We start from the raw sequence: 20477 nt of genomic DNA, 5'->3' as shown, positions 1-20477 counted from the left end.
TGCTAAAATCATATGTATAATTAAATAAAAAATAAACACATTTGAAATTAAAAACTGTGGCTTAATAATAGCCTGCAAAAGATTTTCGGCATCTGCTGAATCTTTTTCCTTGCTTGATATTCTAGTACTGCGAAGACAACATCATATAGTTCAATAAAGAGTTTCACCGACTCTTGTTTTTCGATGAATCTGGTTGGACAAAATCTTTTTAGTTTTTTTTGATTTTTTGAGTCAATATTACGTTTGAATAAATACCCTTTTTTGGGTGGTGTGAAATAACTGCAAACCAAAAATAAATATAAAAATAATCAAATGTGTATATCTATTATTATTTATAATAAATTTAAAACATAAAAATCAAGCGTTTATTAAAAAAATTTCAAATTTAAATTAAAAAAAATTTTTATAGGGGGGGGGGGGGGGGGGGTAGTTGAATCCCTAACCCCCCCCCCCTCATGCCTACGCCACTGGTTCATCTCATTCCTATATTTATATTTTAATGACGCATAGGAACATACTCAGGGTTGTTTCGACATTGAAACAACAGAAACTACTCAGGATTTATTGTCATACCATAATATGTATCATGCTATAAATTCAGGAAAAGGTAGTACATCAGTCTCCAAAAGACATTTACTAAGATCTAATCAGGATATCAAACAAATTCGTAATATACGATTTGATTTTACGACTTAAAAACGATACAGGTTATTTGCAAAATATTTTCTGCCCAGATTAATGAATTACTAAAAAATATCCATTAAAAAAATAGACATATTGAGACAAAATATGCTCAATATAAACTAACTTAATGTTGGATGATATCAAAAATATTTGTCCACAAGATTTTCCTATCATTATAGGTATTGACAACTTATAATTTGGATCCATTGTTCGTACGATTATAATTTCAAGTGCTTCTGGCTAAATATTCTTAGGATCATCCTATATGGTCCTATTTTGTATGGCAGCTCTTATTATGAAACATTTACCATTTTATTTTCACACTTATAATCTGTATGCAATAAAAACTGTTGAAAATCTTACGTTCGGTAGAGATGAGAAGTTAGGGTTAATAACTTCATTAGGGAAAAATTTTAATAATTCAAGAAATATCAGTGGCGTCGCTAGGAGGGGAGGAAGCACAGGGGCTCGAGCCCCCTGAAAAATTTGAAGAGCCCCCTGAAGCAAAAATTTTTTTTAATGGCTCCTTAATATCCCCTTGAACTAAAAAAAATTTTTTTGATAGCTCCCTGAATGATTTCTTTTATAATTCCATTAAGTAATATATAGATTTAATTTTATTATTTAGAAATTAATAAGACTATTTAAATTTTTATTAAATGAATACTATTTTAATTATTAGATTAGATTAATACATATAAATTATATCACTATGTCAGCTTGCAATCAAATTCTGTATTAAAAATATAATATCAATAACTAACTAAATATTAATTTAGCTTTAACAGTTGAAGTTTAATTGACTTTTATTATTTAAATTAATATATAACCCTAGTTAAATAAATATAATCATATATTATTTCAAAATTAACAAAAAATATTGTAATTAGCCGAGTTCAAAATGACTAATCAACTGTATATTTATTTTTAAATATAATTATCATACCTATTCCTAAAAATATTTTCAAGATCCAAATAAGTATAAGAGATTACTTTATAAAAAGTAAATAAATAAAGATATAGTTTATAATCCTCTACTATATACAGTTGGTTATAAAATATTAGATAAAATGTCACTTTTATAGACGTATTTGACAACTATATAATATATTAAGTTAATATTATAATAAATTTTACTAATAAATGGTGGTGATAATAAATATACTAACAATATGCATTTAAGAATTTAACGCCATCTATTTAGTTATAAATAATTTTAAAAATTAAGCATTTTATGATTCATCCTGCAATATATGTAATAAATTTGATATTTTTTCTTTTCTTTTTTTTCTTTTTCGAAAAACAGTTTTGAATTAAATTTTTAATACAAGTATATTTTTGATATTATTACAAACTACTGTTATTTTAAGATATTATATCGACAATATATAAAATCTTAATTGTTTCATCATATCATTCTGGTCTTATTTTATAATTAGAAAATGTTTCATTTCTAATAAGGCATTGGAATGTGTAAATAACTCCAGGCTGCAATATATTTGCACAATTATTTCTTTCAAAATTTTTAGTGTTTTTATTTTATCAATTTATCCAACATAATAAATTCTGATATAAGTTTACATCGTGAGTGTCATGGATATTACTGCAAACTAACCAGTGTATATTTATTTGTGTTGCTATGTAATTTAAGATTATTACACCAACGGCTAAGAGAATATGATTGCATATTTTAGATAAACAATAATGGTCAACTGTGTAGTCGTTTATATATCATTTAAAATGGAAGATAATCTTTTAGAAATTTAATATCTCACGATAATTTTCTCGATTACTTATCTAGCTTCCATCATGTCATCTAAAAGGAAGCTCTAACCACCATATAGTTTTATGATTTGGGTTAGTCGTTTATACTCTTTTCTTCAAAAATTGTTGATTTGGTAGAGGCCTATAAAAATTTTCCTTATTAGTTTATTGTATAAAACATTGTCTAAAATGGTAGCAGAGAGTTATACTAGTTTGATAACCTTTTGTCAATGTAAGTTGCTAAGAATTATATTATTGCATTATGTTTTTATATGCCAGTTTATTTTATATGCATAATATAATAAATGACAAAATATGAAAATCAGAATAATTGTTCAGAGTTAACTAATTTAAAAAAAGTATAATATATTAATATTAAACCCGGCCGAAGGCCCGCAAATTGGAGGGTATGGGGGGCGAAGCCCCCCATAAATTTTTTTTAGTTGAGCCCCCTGAGATTGTAAAGGCTAGAGACGCCACTGAGAAATATATTATTTACTTTTTATTATGTACTTTTCATAAATGAAAAAGAATTTAAGCCTTTCTTTATTAGATAAAGAGGGAGTCGATTCAAGGAGAAGGGAAAATTATTATAACTATAATTTTTGGCAAAGAAGAACTTTCCTTCCATTAGGTAATATTATTTTTGGAGAAAAGTTTGCGATTATTGTAAAGAAAATCAATTTAATAAATTATTGAAACACTTAATACCGGTGTAATGTTTTAAAAATACTCCAATATTTAGTGATATTGACGTTTATGACTGACGTGCATATATTAAATATTACATTTTTAGTGATATTGACGTTTATGACTGACATATAAATATAATAAATTTAGTCAATTGGCATTTATAACTGACGTATGAATAATAAATATTATTTTTTCTATGTCCTATGATATTTAAGGCAATTTTGCCTTATTCTCTTTAGAAATTATTAGATTTAATATTAAGTGTTAAAAATTTATATATTTATTTAAGGTTTAATTCGAAAATATCAAAGATTAACATATAAATCTTGCACTATCTATTATCACGTTACTGCTCAAAGTTAGAAACAATTTTCAGAATAATTTATTAAAATCCTTTATTTAATTTGTAAATATAAAGATAAAAAAATCAATTAATAATATATGCGATATAAATAATATATGCTATATAAATATTAATTAAAATTAATTATGCGATCAATATGTTCGCTATGATTTATTAAATAAATATTTACATTAAATTTTTTAATATTACTTAATTTTTTAATGGGCATATAGTATGCCCATTTATAAATAGTATGTATTAAAATATTTGTCTTGAGCATAGTTGTCATTGCAACTATCTCCACCTCTGTACCATAAACGGCATTTTGAGCCATGCCCGTCCTCTCCGGCAGGGCACCTATTAAATTAAAAAATTGATTTTATCAAATCTTAAAAATGTTACCAAAAGGTCGAATGTCATCAGGCTCTAGCATTTTCGATGCTTTTTCTGGTGTCTTAACTCCATCATCTAAAAAAATATGTATATTAGATTTTTTTTATTATACCTTTTTTGTTTATACAATTATAATCCTCTCCAACTATCGAATTTAGTATATTCATAACTAGATATTTTCAAAAAGGATTTAATATTAAATATATGAAAATACTACCCTTCATATGATTTTTTTCCACATTAAGCTTTAGATTTTTAATAGCTGGTTCTGAAAATTTTCATCATCATCTAAAAAAAGGAATATTATTTAATAATAAAATCCATTGTATACCTTTTATGGTACTAGAATGAAACTTTTCACTTGACCTAGGAACTGTTTAAAGTTATTTAATAAATTTTTAAAAGTATTAACATTTTTTCTGTCCTGATTTAATTGTGTCATCTTGATAAATATATAATTAATTTTTTTTAAAACTATACCTTTTCTTGTAACATCTAAAAAATAATATTGAAAAATAAAAAATAACAAAGAAAATATTTAATGAGAATTTGTGTTGTGATGATTTAATGACACATATTGACGATTAAATTTAAACCCATTCATGTATAATTATATTTCTAGCAGAAATAATTAAAATAACACATTTGTATTTATGTACATTATGTATAGATATTGATAATTAATATTAAGATGGGTATTTGCTGTTTTGATAATTGAGTTTGAAATGTTTAACCATGAGTCATTATTGTTGATTTGATTCAAATTATGTAGAAAATTATTTGCTGGGGTTGGTAAATTAAGATTAGAGATATTATATTTTTTAAGGATTATAGGAGTATATTTGTTTGAGGGTTTGAAGTATGTGTGATATTTATTGTTTCTTTGTTAATAAAAAGTTGATTATTTAAATTAGCAAAACCAATAAGAGAATTAGTGATTTCATTACATAATTTCATGTTAAGGTCTCCTCCAATGATGATAAAGTGATTTTTATTGATATCTATAAAATATAAAAGATTAAATAAGCCTGTTTTCCATTCAAACAAAGATATGGCATTCCATTATTTCTCGGAGATGGCATTTTAAAGGCAAATATTTTAAATGTATCTTGAAGAAAATATATAAAACAATTTAACATCAGCCATTTTTCCGCAGACGATTTTTTCATCTGGTACCAAGCATCATGAACATATTTTTAACACAAAAATATGATTCCGCCTTTACAAGCCATAAAGCGACAATTTGAGATTGTCCATGACTATCTATTACAAGTAGAATAAACAGTGGCATACCTAGATTGTTTAATTTGTAGGTAGCATCAATGAATATCACCTCAGGATAATATTTAAGATAATGGAGCATGCTAGCATCTTGAAAGTAAATGCCCAACAATTCACTATCATTTTCTAGGATTTCCACCACAGCTCCATTATCTTCCCTGAGTTGATTTATTACATCAAGTAATACATTATCAGATGGCTTGTTTAATTTGGCTGAAATATTATGAATATCTCTCAGAGTCATCATCTGACCTGAATTAAGAACATATTCTTGTATTTTCACCTTATTAGCTTTAAAAGTGATAGCTTGCTCCACAATTTGTTTTTTTATTGGAGAAAGCCTTCTTTGTTTAGAGAGCATCTCATATAGTTTTTTATCTTGATTATATAAATCATGTTAGTTAAAAATCAAATAAATATGTCTAACCTAGATCATGGTTTTTATGATCTTTTACAAATGTGACAATATCTAAAGAATATACATTTAGTTTATCACACTGAAGAAAGACTGTAAACATAAAAATACATACCTTGCGAAGACTAGATGAGGATCTTATACCTCTAGACTTATTTTTTTTTCGGTCCATATTTACATATATAATAAACTCGATTATATTTATATTGAGCTATAAATGCTTTGCTATAAGGTTCCTTTAATAAGTCTGATTTATTAATAACTATGTTAAAAAAAAATTCTTTTTCATATATAGATATGGCATCGTTTAATTCATGTATAGAATTAAATTTAGTATTAAGATATAATGACATAATTAAAATAAATATATAAAACTATAGTGTAAAATATATTAATATGAACCTGTTTTTAAATCTTTAGCTTCTTGAATCAATGATAAATCTTTAGCTTCTTGAATCAATAATAAATTTTTAGCTTCTTGAATCAATGATAAATCTTTAGCCTTCTTTTATTTTCTAAAATAAAATATATAATGTAAAATATATTAATATGAACCTGTTTTTAAATCTTTAGCTTCTTGAATTTATGATTAGCTTCTTGAATCAATAATAAATCTTTAGCTTCTTTTATTTTCTAAAATAAAATAAAATTTATAATGTAAAATATATTAATATGAACCTGTTTTTAAATCTTGAGCTTCTTGAATCAATGATTAGCTTCTTGAATCAATGATTAGCTTCTTGAATCAATGATAAATCTTTTCTTTTATTTTCTAAAATAAAATAAAATTTATAATGTAAAATATATTAATATGAACCTGTATTTTTAAATCTTTAGCTTCTTGAATCAATAATAAATCTTTAGCTTCTTGAATCAATGATAAATTTGTAGCTTCTTTTATTTTCTATAATAAAATAAAATTTATAATGTAAAATATATGAATATGAACCTGTATTTATTTTTTAAAATGGAGTTTAAAAAAGGCGCCAACGGGGCAAATATCCTTTACGACCTAAAAAATTTGACTGGAAATTCAAAAAAATCGCCTCAGCATCATCAGCTCCTTAATAATGTTTCTTGATTGACATGAGCACTTTTTCAAAAAAATATCATTATAAAAATTACATTGATCTAAATATACTCTGATATGTAAATACATTATAATCGAACAATATGATCTGAAAATACTCCACAAATAAGCTTAAAGGAGTATATAAAAAAATGGAGTATTTTTAAAACGTTACAGTTCTCTTGTATTATAAAACTCATTTGTATAAAATTTTAATCAAATTAAAAATTTATTGATTCTTTATTTAAGATTTCAGATATACATTTTATAAACTATTGTTTAATATTTTCTTTTTGTATACCACATGATTTTTCTTAAAAGATATTTTAATTAGAATTCGATTGATGCCCTTATTGAATTTATAAGTTATAAAAGTTAATTGCATTTCTGACCTAATAGATCTAGACCCGCCTATTAAGAAAGAACATCAGTATTGCAACCAAAATATTTTTACATTAGCTCTATAATTAGAGGCCTAAAAATATATAAATATTTTGAGACCCCCTAAAACCTTCTAACTTAATATAATAAATGATTACAATCAAAAATTAAACTATCTTTTATTTGATGCTCATATTAATGCTTTGTTGTTAAAAATATTATCGATCGATCAAATCCTAGACCCACCTACTTAGAATAATAATTATGATTACAGTCAAGATATAATACCTTTTATCAGATCTAAGTCTAGGCTTCGGGTTCGGATTCAAATCTGGTTTAGTTGATTTTTTAGACTCAAGATAGGGACCGGGGTTTTATACAACCTGCCAATTAAGAATACCATTCTAGACTATATTTATGGTATAGGGTAGGTAGAATTTGATGAAAATATCTTAAACATTAAGACAAAAGAATGGGATCTATCATTATGATAAAGTAACAGAATAATCGATACTGTCATAGAAAGAAAAACGAAGGAACAATTTTTAGAAGTTATCGTTCGAAGAAACACATGATTGACAAAAGAAGTGATCAAAAGTCGAATAAGAAACGAACCAAGACAATCACTAATGTATAAAAAAAATGGTAAAGCATAGGAACTTAAATGGGAGTGTACTATTTATTTGTGGAATAAGATGCTTGAGCTAATTTAAGTGGAAAGGTGTTGTGATTAGGCCTACAAAAATAACGAATCGAATCGAATAATTGCGCTATTCGTATTCGTACGAATAATAAAATCATTATTCGTTTCGATTCGATTCGAAAATTTTTCTAAAGCTTATAAAATATTTTGCAAAAAATTTTTTATAGATGTTTAAAGATGACACTTGGATTCTCTAAACTAATTGTCATTTTTGCATATAAAATATAACAAAATTTTAGAAAGTATTTCATTATAGATTTTATTTATTAAAAATACTTTAGTAGCATAAATTTCCTTTATTTAATTATAAATATAATTTTTAGAGGTGATTATGACAATATAATAGAGGATGAAGATATTATAATGCACTATGAATTAGATTGTCTTTAAAATTTGTCAAAAATAAGGGTACTAAATGGAAAAAAGATTTTCCTAATCAAATAATAAGAACTAGTCAAAAAAATTTAGTTATTTATCTGCCAGGAGCTCGAGAATATGGGAAAAAGGCACACTCTATAAAAATGTTTTGACTTGTTCATAACATCAAAAATGATTAAAGAGAAACAATCAAAATAAAATAATTATATTTTACTTTGAAGCTTTTCCTTTACTTCCATTAAACTTTTTCAGTAAACATAACTTGTTATGATTTGATATTTGATAATAGGAAATAAAATAAAACGAAATGATATCCACTAGGAAAATTTAATTACTTCTTTTTATTTTACTTTCAATAAAATATTTGCGAATAATTACGAATAATTACGAATATTTATATATAAATATTTTCGAATAATTTCGAATAGTACGAATAATTTTCCTCATTATTCATATTAATTGTGTTATTCGTATCCGTAAAATACGAATCGAATATCAAATAACAAATAATTCGTTTTAGGCCTAGTTGTGATAGTTGAATTAGATTTTGTAATGAATTTATATATGTGAGGGGTATAAATTAGATATTGCATTGCCTTAAATTTATGATATAAAATTTGAATCCTATTATTGGGAAAATTAATAAACAATCAGGAGATAAATTTTTTAATTGATTATGTAAATTAGAGATCATATTATTTACGTAAAAAATTAATATAATTTTCAATTGTTTTTTTTTGACTTTTTTGTTGTACTTTCTTTTTTTTTAATTTATGATTTTAAACTGCTTTTAATTTTGTTACATTATGAAATGAAGGGTGATGTGATTTATTGCTAAAGGTATTTAATTTTGCATGTAAATATTTTTACTAATTGTTATAATACTTATAACAAATGGTTTTCAAAAATTTAATATTTCTAAACAATGATAAATTTTTTATTATAGATACTTGGATTTTAATTTCATAACATATAATAGCTCCCATTTTGTAACATTATTATATGCGATTTTTACAATTCCTATATTTGTATAATACTTATTTTGTATCACTATTATGTACAATTATTACAATTCCTACATATTGTATATTTATTTTTTAGCTAAAATATTTTAGCAAACATATAAGAATCACTTGATGATTAATCAAATTAAATAATAGGATATTTTGATTATTGTTATGCTAACATTTAGCACAGATTTATATTTTAAATTTCCTCATTCGTTCATAATTTAAAAATTTCCCCCTTCATACCGCAATGCTTAACGAATTTGAACAACTTATTTCTAATTTCTTGATTCCTGATAGTGAGATCATCAAAGAAGTAATGTTACCTATCTCATATATTATTTTGAATTTTTAATATCCATAACTATTTTACATGTTACATTAAAATTATTAAAATTAATAGGCCTATTTTTAATAGGATAATATATACATAAATATTATATTTTAAATAAATGAAAGTTATTATAAATAAAGTGTGATTTTTTGCCCATAATTAAAACTAGGACTTTTTATTAAATGGAACCTAAAATCAGCCAGTTGTATATTGATTTTTTGCAATTTAGATAAAAATAACTAAAAAATATATTTTTTTAAAAAAATGTTTCAGATTATTTATTTTCTTAAAACAAAGTAATACATATATTGTCTATCCTCTACATACTATCATTAACATATACTACCCTTCATAATATTGACTCTTAATAGTGTTGTTTAATTACCTGATGCTTACCCTTTTAAGATTGATAAAAATTTCTGTAATTATTTAGAGGTAAAAAAAAAGTAGAAAGCCCTTTTAAATTACCTTACTAACACACTTGGTTTTTGAGACCAGGGTTTCATAGGTGCAAAAAATATGACTTACAAATATGTAAATATCTCCAAAATTATTTATTGTAAAAATAAATATAATATAGCATATTGTAGGTAAAAAAAATCTTCAAAGGTCTTGTTGAAGTGAAGAGAAAAATTGGCAACAATTTGAATCCTTAACTTCCAATTTACTTATATTGCTTTACCTATATTTATGGAAGTTGTTTTTTGGGAAAATTTTATTTTCCTTTTATTTGGAACTTTTATAAATATACATATGATGTGAAAACCTTAGTAATGCTATTGGCTTTTCAAAATATGCATTTTTACCAATAGAAATTTTGCATAAATAGATGTCCCTATATAAATCTACCAATTATGGTTGAAATGTTAGTAACTTACCAATAACAGGATATTTTTACTTTTTATACTAAAATATTTCTATTAAATGTACTAATCTAATCCCATAGATTTTGAATAAGTTTTAAAGATGTTGGCTATATGTTTTTAATTAATTTGATATGGAATGGCCCAATCACAACAAAAGCCATTACATTTTCAAAATAGGTGAATTATAAGAGTGTTATGTTATATAGTGTATAGTATTATTAAACGACTCTATTTGAGCCGGTTTTAAAATGGCTAACCCAACATGTTAACAAGAAAAATATTGCCTATGTTCTAACCTTTATGCCAACTATTAGCTAAATCATAAGTCTTGTGTAATATATTTCTGCATAAGAAATTGAGTAAGTCATTTTTAAAAATCGAGCTGTTTAACAACACTGTAGTGTAATGCCTCTAACTTAATTCAATTTGGAACCCTTAGCCCAACCCAGTTTCAATATTAATTTAAAATACTTTTTTTTTGTGATACTATAATAGTAAAGAATTGACACATTTATGCAATATTTTAATTTTTATAGAAACTATACAATGTTTTGATGATTTAATGAAACATATTGACGATTAAATTAAAGCCATAACAAAAGGAATAATAAAAGAAATTTCAATAATGCTTTGTCTATATTTTAATTATATTTGCAAAGATTATAATTTTGCACTGTAATTGACCTATAACCATATTACCCATATTTTTCAAACTAATCCAAAATCCAACCTTTTTGAAAAATTGAAAATTTTGCATAATGAGATGTAGATGTTTTACTATTTAAAAAAATATTCATTGTTTTTTTATACAGATATAGATTAGTATACCTGACAAATGGTTAAAATTTTGAAAGATTTGGAAAAACTCATTTTTTGCAATAATTTTAATCTTTTGAAAGGGTAAAATTAGATTTGCCATATGAAAAAAAATTATTTTTTGTAGTTTTTTAGTAAAATCTTTACTTTAATTGAATGACATTCAATGGACATAAAAATAGTGATCTGCATGGGGCCTAATTTTTCAGAAATTTTTTAAAAAAGTTTTGCCGGCAAGGCCTGAACCCAAAATTTTTTTAAAAAATGTTTTGCCGGCCTGGCCCGAAAAAAATTTTTAGCCCAGCTCGAATTTATTTAAATATAGAAATTAATTTTTTTAATTAATCAAAATAAAAGACATATGTTATATGGAGATAAGAAGAGAGAGAAAAGTCCGTACCCGATTAAGTAAAATGTATATTATAGGAAGGGGTATTGGTAAATTTTAAGTTTATGGTTTATATTGAATTTGTTTATTTAATATAAATATGATTTTTTTTAATAATAAACCTGCCTTACTACTTAAGAATATTAGATTAGAAGGGTGATAGTATGAGTTATGTATATTTTGGATAATTATATCAAGGTTAGGTACATGAAGAGTTTTATAAATAAATGTATGTTTACCATGGCAGGAGGAAGGTAGTGCTTATGCTAAAGGGGGGCTGAGAGATTTGGAGGGTGTAGGGAATTTGATTTTTAGAAGCTTTTTTATGAACTTTTATTATTGTTTAGACGTATAAATTGTTCCATCGTCAGATTTAGGCTTATGACTTCTTTTATCGTTCTGTACAGATAATATGACTTGTATTTACCGTATGTTTTACCTTCATGAGACTCGAGTCAGATTATAGCCTCATGAACTATGTTTTGTCTGAAGTTTCTGATGGTATGACCGGATGTGTCTTTTTTTGAGAGTAGTCTCGATCGGGACGTTTTTTGAGATTCGCCATAGGCTGGCATTTGAAATTAATCTTGGATAGAAAATACCGTTGAACTGGCGCAGACAGCTGTTTACGAAAACCTGTATTTTCTTTGTCTGGGATTTATTTATTTCCCAAGTGTCACTTCCATAGAGGAGGACTGGAATGACTGTAGCCTTAAATATTCGGAGTCTCGTTTTGACTGAGATCTCTCTGGCTGTCCATAGTTTGTAATATTTCATAAAGGTTATTTTTGCATTTTTTAGTCGGGCTTCGATTTCGCCACTGATGTTTCCTTTATTATCAATAAGCACGCCAAGATATTTGAAATTATTGACTATTTTGATTTCATTTCCCTCAAATGTTAAGTTATCTATTGACGCTTCTGGGGATGGCATGATAAAAGTTTTATTGAAGTTGATGGTTAGGCCGACTTTGTTGCTGTGGAAGCGGAGACTTGTTAGTAAGTCTATTGTCTCATCTCTTGACTTGGTAATTAAAACCAAGTCATTTGCGTACAAGATGATTCTTAGATGATTGATATTGTTATTGTTAGATAAAAGATCGACTAAGTTCATGGTGCTCGTGGTTTCTTTTATGATTTTGTGTATGATTATGTTGAAAAGAATGGGTAATAGAACACACCCTTGTTTCACGCCTCTTCTGATCCTGAAGTAAGGAGAGAAAGTACGGCCTAGCTGTAACCTAGCCCAAGAATTGCTGTAATGATATTTCAAAATTTTGATTATGTTTTGATCGATATTACATTCTACTAGAGCCTCCCAAAGGGCATCGTGTTTAACGGTGTCAAAGGCTTTGCTATAGTCAATGAAAGTAAATATGAAGGGAAGTTTGTATCTGAAGCATTTTTGGAGGTGGATTTTGAGAGCTAGGATGGGTTCATTAATGTTCTTATTTGGCCTGTAGGCGCAAATATTACTTGACAGGAGGTTTTTGGTAGAAGCGAGGATTCTGTTCTTCAGGAGCACCATGAACACCTTTGAGACTGTGGAGGTGAGAGCGATGGCTCTGTAATCTGCGAACGATGAAGGATGGAGTTTCTTGGGGAAGTTGCAAATTGTGGATTTTTTCCAATCATCTGGGGTTTTGCCTGAATGCCATATTTTTGTGAATATCGTCTAATAGATATTTAGAAGTGCTTTCTGCAGCGGCTTTCGTATGTTCATTTCTGATCCCATCTGAGCCTGGAGCCCTATTGTTTTTTAGCTTGCTTATGGCTCTGTTGATTTCTATGAGGGAGAAATCGGAGTGGGGTAATGGCAAGATTGTCTGTTGGAGGCTCGATATCTTGGAAGGGATCCTGGATTTAAGGCTGACATATAGAAGTCTGTCCAGATGGCCATTTGCTCTTCAGGGTCTGTGTATTTGATACCTCCTTGTAGAGTAAGTATAGGTAATTTTTTGAAGCATGCTGGTTTGCAGAAGTGTTTGAGCTTTTTGTAAGCGTCGTGAGTTTTGTTATTTCTTATATCCATTTCTATTTCTTCTGCTCTCTTTGCTAAGAAGATCCTTCGATCACTGCGTAGTAATCCCTGAATGCGTCTCCATAGTGCTAAATTGCGGCTGCTATCATTTTTTATCGATAAGATTAAGTTTTTTGTACCTACTGAGAGCCATTCTCTTTTTGGTATTTGGCTATGATTTAGGTTATTGTAGGCGTGGAAAATTGCACTTTTGAAATCTGACCAACATTCCTCTAATGATTTGGTAGGGAAGGACTGGATAATTCTAGCTATGCCTGAGCAGATTGTTTCATTTTAGGATGTTTTGTTTATGTTAGTGAAGTGCCATTTGTGAGTTTGTTCTGGCGCTGCACGTGTTGTGCTATGGACGCGCTTGGTGTTATTGTTTCTCCATTCTTCACTTCGTATTTTTATATGTGCTTTAATTAATTTGTGATCTGATACATTTATGTTTAGGATGGCCTTTACATCTGCAAACCAGCTGTGGATATTGGATAGGAAGAAGTCGATTTGGGAGGTGGCCACCTCTTGAGAAAGTCATGAGGTGAGGAGGTTTATCAGTACTATACCTGAATACAGCCTACAAACCCACTATCCTCCTCAATTTCTACGTCCCCCCTAAACTTACAGAAAGAATTTTATTCCAGGAACACCTAGATAACGTGATAAGCTCCTTACCAAAAAGATACAACATCATAGCAATCGGAGATTTCAATACTAAAATAGGTCATGACATTACATAGAAAGTAAGCAAAACTATAGGCTACACAACAGTTTATAACAGCAACGATAAGGATGGGAAAAACTACTCCAAATATGTTTTGACAACAATCTAAAAATCGAAAACACTTTCTTCAAACATAAACCTCCTCACCTCATGACCTTCTCAAGAGGTGGCCACTCCTCCCAAATCGACTTATTCCTATCCAATATCCACAGCTGGTTTGCAGATGTAAAGGCCATCCTAAACATAAATGTATCAGATCACAAATTAATTAAAGCACATATAAAAATACGAAGTGAAGAATGGAGAAACAATAACACCAAGCGCGTCCATAGCACAACACGTGCAGCACCAGAACAAACTCCCAAATGGCACTTCACTAACATAAACAAATCAGCCTACAATGAAACAATCTGCTTAAGCATAGCTAGAATTATCCAGTCCTTCCCTACCAAATTATTAGAGGAATATTGGTCAGATTTCAAAAGTGCAATTTTCCACGCCTACAATAACCTAAATCATAGCCAAATACCAAAAAGAGAATGGCTCTCAGTAGGTACAAAAAACTTAATCTTATCGATAAAAAACGATAGCAGCCGCAATTTAGCACTATGGAGACGTATTTAGGGATTACTACGCAGTGATCGAAGGATCTTCTTAGCAAAGAGAGCAGAAGAAATAGAAATGGATATAAGAAATAACAAAACTCACGACGCTTACAAAAAGCTCAAACACTTCTGCAAACCAGCATGCTTCAAAAAATTACCTATACTTACTCTACAAGGAGGTAACAAATACACAGACCCTGAAGAGCAAATGGCCATCTGGACAGACTTCTATATGTCAGCCTTAAATCCAGGATCCCTTCCAAGATATCGAGCCTCCAACAGACAATCTTGCCATTACCCCACTCCGATTTCTCCCTCATAGAAATCAACAGAGCCATAAGCAAGCTAAAAAACAATAGGGCTCCAGGCTCTGATGGGATCAGAAATGAACATATGAAAGCCGCTGCAGAAAGCACTTCTAAATATCTATTAGCCATATTCACAAAAATATGGCATTCAGACAAAACCCCACATGATTGGAATAAATCCACAATTTGCAACTTCCCCAAGAAACTCCATCCTTCATCGTTCGCAGATTACAGAGCCATCGCTCTCACCGCCACAGTCTCAAAGGTGATCATGGTTACTCCTGAAGAACAGAATCCTCGCTTCTACCAAAAACCTCCTGTCAAGTAATATTTGCGCCTACAGGCCAAATAAGAACATTAATGAACCCATCCTAGCTCTCAAAATCCACCTCCAAAAATGCTTCAGATACAAACTTCCCTTCATATTTACTTTCATTGACTATAGCAAAGCCTTTGACACCGTTAAACACGATGCCCTTTGGGAGGCTCTAGTAGAATGTAATATCGATCAAAACATAATCAAAATTTTGAAATATCATTACAGCAATTCTTGGGCTAGGTTACAGCTAGGCCGTACTTTCTCTCCTTACTTCAGGATCAGAAGAGGCGTGAAACAAGGGTGTGTTCTATTACCCATTCTTTTCAACATAATCATACACAAAATCATAAAAGAAACCACGAGCACCATGAACTTAGTCGATCTTTTATCTAACAATAACAATATCAATCATCTAAGAATCATCTTGTACGCAAATGACTTGGTTTTAATTACCAAGTCAAGAGATGAGACAATAGACTTACTAACAAGTCTCCGCTTCCACAGCAACAAAGTCGGCCTAACCATCAACTTCAATAAAACTTTTATCATGCCATCCCCAGAGGCGTCAATAGATAACTTAACATTTGAGGGAAATGAAATCAAAATAGTCAATAATTTCAAATATCTTGGCGTGCTTATTGATAATAAAGGAAACATCAGTGGCGAAATCTAAGCCCGACTAAAAAATGCAAAAATAACCTTTATGAAATATTACAAACTATGGACAGCCAGAGAGATCTCAGTCAAAACGAGACTCCGAATATTTAAGGCTACAGTCATTCCAGTCCTCCTCTACGGAAGTGACACTTGGGAAATAAATAAATCCCAGACAAAGAAAATACAGGTTTTCGTAAACAGCTGTCTGCGCCAGTTCAACGGTATTTTCTATCCAAGATTAATTTCAAATGCCAGCCTATGGCGAATCTCAAAAAACGTCCCGATCGAGACTACTCTCAAAAAAAGACACATCCAACTCTTTGGTCATACCATCAGAAACTTCAGACAAAACATACGGTAAATATAAGTCATATTGTCTGTACAGAACGATAAAAGAAGTCATAAGCCTAAATCTGACGATGGAACAATTCATACGTCTAAACAATAATAAAAGCTCAATAAAAAAGCTTCTAAAAATCAAATCCAGCTACCTACACCCTCCAAATCTCTCAGCCCCCCCTTTAGCATAAGCACCACCTTCCTCCCGCCATGCTAAACATACATTTATTTATTTATTTATTTATAAAACTCTTCATGTACCTAACCTTGATGTAATTATTCAAAATATACTTAACTCATACTATCAACCCTCTAATCTAATATTCTTAAGTAGTAAGGCAGGTTTATTAAAAAAAAATAAAAAAAAATATCATATTTATATTAAATAAACAAATTCAATATAGACCATAAACTAAAAATTTACCAATACCCCTCCCTATAATATACATTTTACTTAATCGGGTACGGGCTTTTCTCTCTCTTCTAATCTCCCGAGGCGTTTAAGCAAGTGGTTTCGCCTCTTGCGCGCACAGGTAACTGCAGCCTGCCCAAAAATTGTGGATGGGCTAATCTCATAGGCTACCCCCAAATTTCTTAACCCAATTAGATGGGACGAGTAAGTCCAAGCGTAGCTCTGCTGTTTCATATTTACGCTTATTATGACGTATGACAATTGCTAATAGATGTCCAGACCTTTCTGGCATCTATTTGCTAAAATCTCCATGTTTGTGAAATGGTTTTTTGATCTAAAATATTGGGTTAATCTTTTTTTAAAAAATTGGGCTTTTTAACAGCACTAGTCATGGTTACCACCTATAAAATTATAGAATTCAGTATGTACATTCTAAATTATTTTATGCAATATATGTTTTAAAAATATCAATTTTACTTAACTCGTCCTTATAATAAAGAATATTTATTTAAAATTTTTATAAAATATTAACAACTTTATAATTAAAAAAAATGATATATTATTTAGAGCACTATCAAATTGAAAGAGGCCCTTAAAACTCCTGACTGCATTGAAAAATTATGCACACTGATAAACTCGTCACAAAATGTTATGGTATAAATACAAATATATCTTTTAACATAAATTTATAATGAATCAAATCTATTTTGATGAACCTCATCTTATATTATATAGATTTAATTATATATTGGACAGTTTTTTTATTTTTTCTTCTCTTTTACTAATTACATATAAGGTCAGACAATATTCAGCTATTTTATTGAGAAATAAAATTGCCAAAAAATATCAATGGAAAGAACTAAAACAAGAACAATCTCAACAGTAAATTTCTATGCATTATTTTTTATCTTTTGTAGGTTTTTTGTTAAAATTTTTTTTTTTATTATAGTAAATATTATTAGCCATTTACCTCACAGTGTAGTGTTTTTATATGGCTCATTCTGAGCCGATTTTTAAAACGGCTAATTCAATATTTTATTAGGAAAAATATTATTACAAGCCTTAAGATTTTGCTCATAGGTGGCACAAAAGTTTGAATAATCTATTAACGAAATCTCGAGGCTTAGACAATATTTTTTCTGGCTATGAGTTAGCCGTTTTTAACAACACTACCTCACAGTGCACTCAAATTCAAGTATTATTCTTAAATAGATAAATTTAATTTTGAAAGCTATATAAAAAAAAACACGTCAGTAAACAATCAGGGTTGTGAACCCTCTTTCTAAAATATGGTTTGGGTACAGTAAAAAATCTCAGTTTTTAGCAAGGTTTAGGATACGGTGTTCAAAAAAAAATTTAATAAAATGGATACACTAAAATAAAAAATGATTCCCCAGTCATAAAATTCATGGGAAAAATTGTCTGAAATTCATAGGGTAAGTATTCCATACATGGTGGCATACATTTCCCGCTAAAATCGGATTTTTAAATTATTAAAAACGCGCCCAAAAAAATTAATACATTTGCAGGAAAAAAACACATTGACGCTAACATATATATTTTTTAAAAAAAATGATTGAAATTTTTAAAAAAAAATATAGAAAAAAAATTCTTGAACCCTAAATTTAAAAATAAAGTTTCGGGGTTCTGATTCACATACCCGATACAGTTTAAATTAATAATTAAGTTTCTCTTTTTAAAAATAATGGCAGCATGCTTTATTTAGTTGTTGCTTTAAAGTTAAAATAATATGATGTTTTTTTTTTATTTTGGTTTGACTTAAAATAAAGAAACTCTTTTTATCGTCTGAGTTGTACTTAGTAATCCTCTTGGAAGACCTGAAAAAGCAAAACATTATAAACTGAATCGTTTTAATTAATTGCAGTTTATACTTGTATATTTATAATATTCAAATTGGAAATTGATTTAAAAAATAAATAGTTTCATTTGTGTGATCAGTGACTTATATAATGTTTTATTTTTAGTGATGGGGGGGGGAGGGTCTGCATAATATATTGAATATTTTAGTTATGTAAGCCCGTTTTTAGGTTAAAATGAGGGACACATAAGATAGAAATCCTAAAATCCCTATTTCCCAACCTCATAGGATTTTCCATCCTATACTTATCATTCTTTTCACTTTTTATTAAAAAAAAAGCAAATGGGAAAGATTTCGAGAAATGTTTCTTTGACTTCACTATTTCTAAATGCGCCACCATTTGTGGTAGGCCATCAATTTTTTTAATAAAATTTTGAAATAATGGACCACAAATTATTTCTCAAGTAATATTCACAATATGAAATGAATATAAAGAAAGAAAAAAATTATAGGGGTTATTTAAATAAAATCAAACGAAAAAAACATTTGTTTTAAATACTATACTTAAAAAAAAATTGAATGATATTATAAGGGAATATCTTAGTATAAAAAATAATTTGAGAAAAGGAAATAAATATAAAATTTGATTATTTTGTCTTTATTTTATAGCATCCAAGAAATTTTGTACACATCTCTCAGGGAAGAAAATGAGTAATTTTATTATGCAATTACATTAAATATTACATTATGCATGATTTCTATAATTAAAATTGGATTTTGTAATATCAGGAATATTATATAAAAGAGAAAAAAAATGGAAAAGAAATCCAATAAAATAACTAAAAAAATCATTATTATTTTTTTCATTGTGATGTAGGAAATCGGTATTAACTATGGTTTGTTCCGCTATGGCTGCCATCGTTAAGCATAAGCTGGAGGCCGGACCCTGGAGCGAATTCTTTAACTCCTTAATAATTCTGATGAATGATCCTAGTGTCGAGAGAAGAGAGGTTTTTTTTGTTTCTTTATAAATTACGTTCATTCATTCTTTTATTTTTTTTTCACCTTTATTTTCTTTTATTTTTTAATTAGCTCATTCATTTCTTTTTTCTTTCATTTTCCCCTTTTTTTTGTCATAAATTATTTTATTTCATAAAATCGAATTAATTTTTTTTATCATAGAGAGGCTCTTTTATTTTGAATGAAGTCCTAACCCCTGGTAATACCATACATTTCGTGGCCAGACACTTGAGTCAGTTCACCCCGTTATTTACAGCCATTTTGCAAGATGTTTCTCATCCCCTACCAGCTTTTTACGTCGCCAAGTAATACCTTGCTTTTTCAAATAATTTATATATAGTTTACAATTATAATTTACTGCATAAAAACATTTTGCATTAACAATTTTTGTCTCCAACGTGACTTATTAAATTAAGCTTTCTTAATCATATTTATTTTAGATGCTTAATAAATCTGCTGCCCTCTTTGAGTGTTAGCGAAAGTAAATTGATCGACACCTGGGGACAATCAATATTGAATCTCATCGCTTCTCTAGTTAACCAGGATGAAGTTAATAAATAGACGAGCTTTATCTATTTATTTTTTTTAAGGATAAATGAGAATGAAAGGAGCTATAAAAAAAATAAAAAATAAAGTATGTAAAAAAAAGGAAGAATGAAATCAATAAAGTAAAGTGAAATAGAAATAAATTAATGAAAAGGATTATTAAAATGTTAGGAATCGAAGTTAAAATGAAA

General features: G+C 28.2%; 1 protein-coding gene and 1 long non-coding RNA gene across 2 annotated transcripts in view; one reads left to right on the top strand and one right to left on the bottom strand.

Annotated features, from left to right (window-relative positions):
* Positions 1-6305: 6305 nt before the first annotated feature.
* On the bottom strand, positions 6306-6637 carry LOC135925329 (uncharacterized). Its single transcript, XR_010571619.1, has 3 exons — positions 6523-6637; positions 6391-6477; positions 6306-6345 (listed from the first exon to the last, which is right to left on the bottom strand). It is a non-coding gene; the product is annotated as an uncharacterized LOC135925329 (long non-coding RNA).
* Positions 6638-9312: 2675 nt separating this feature from the next.
* Positions 9313-20477, top strand: part of LOC135925148 (importin-4-like) — a 32123-nt gene continuing 20958 nt past the window's right edge. Inside the window, exons 1-7 of the mRNA XM_065460351.1 lie at positions 9313-9427; positions 17469-17555; positions 17698-17783; positions 19390-19431; positions 19598-19730; positions 19903-20045; positions 20181-20289. Of these exons, the coding sequence (XP_065316423.1) occupies positions 9362-9427; positions 17469-17555; positions 17698-17783; positions 19390-19431; positions 19598-19730; positions 19903-20045; positions 20181-20289 (666 nt within the window). The 5' untranslated portion in view covers positions 9313-9361. The remainder of the gene's footprint in view (positions 9428-17468; positions 17556-17697; positions 17784-19389; positions 19432-19597; positions 19731-19902; positions 20046-20180; positions 20290-20477) is intronic.

This window comes from Gordionus sp. m RMFG-2023, chromosome 2 (assembly GCF_954871325.1).
Source record: "Gordionus sp. m RMFG-2023 chromosome 2, tfGorSpeb1-WG-v2, whole genome shotgun sequence".
Lineage (NCBI taxonomy): Eukaryota > Metazoa > Nematomorpha > Gordioida > Chordodea > Parachordodidae > Gordionus > Gordionus sp. m RMFG-2023.
Note: the sequence above shows the minus strand (reverse complement) of the source record. Positions and strands in the feature narration are given on the sequence as shown.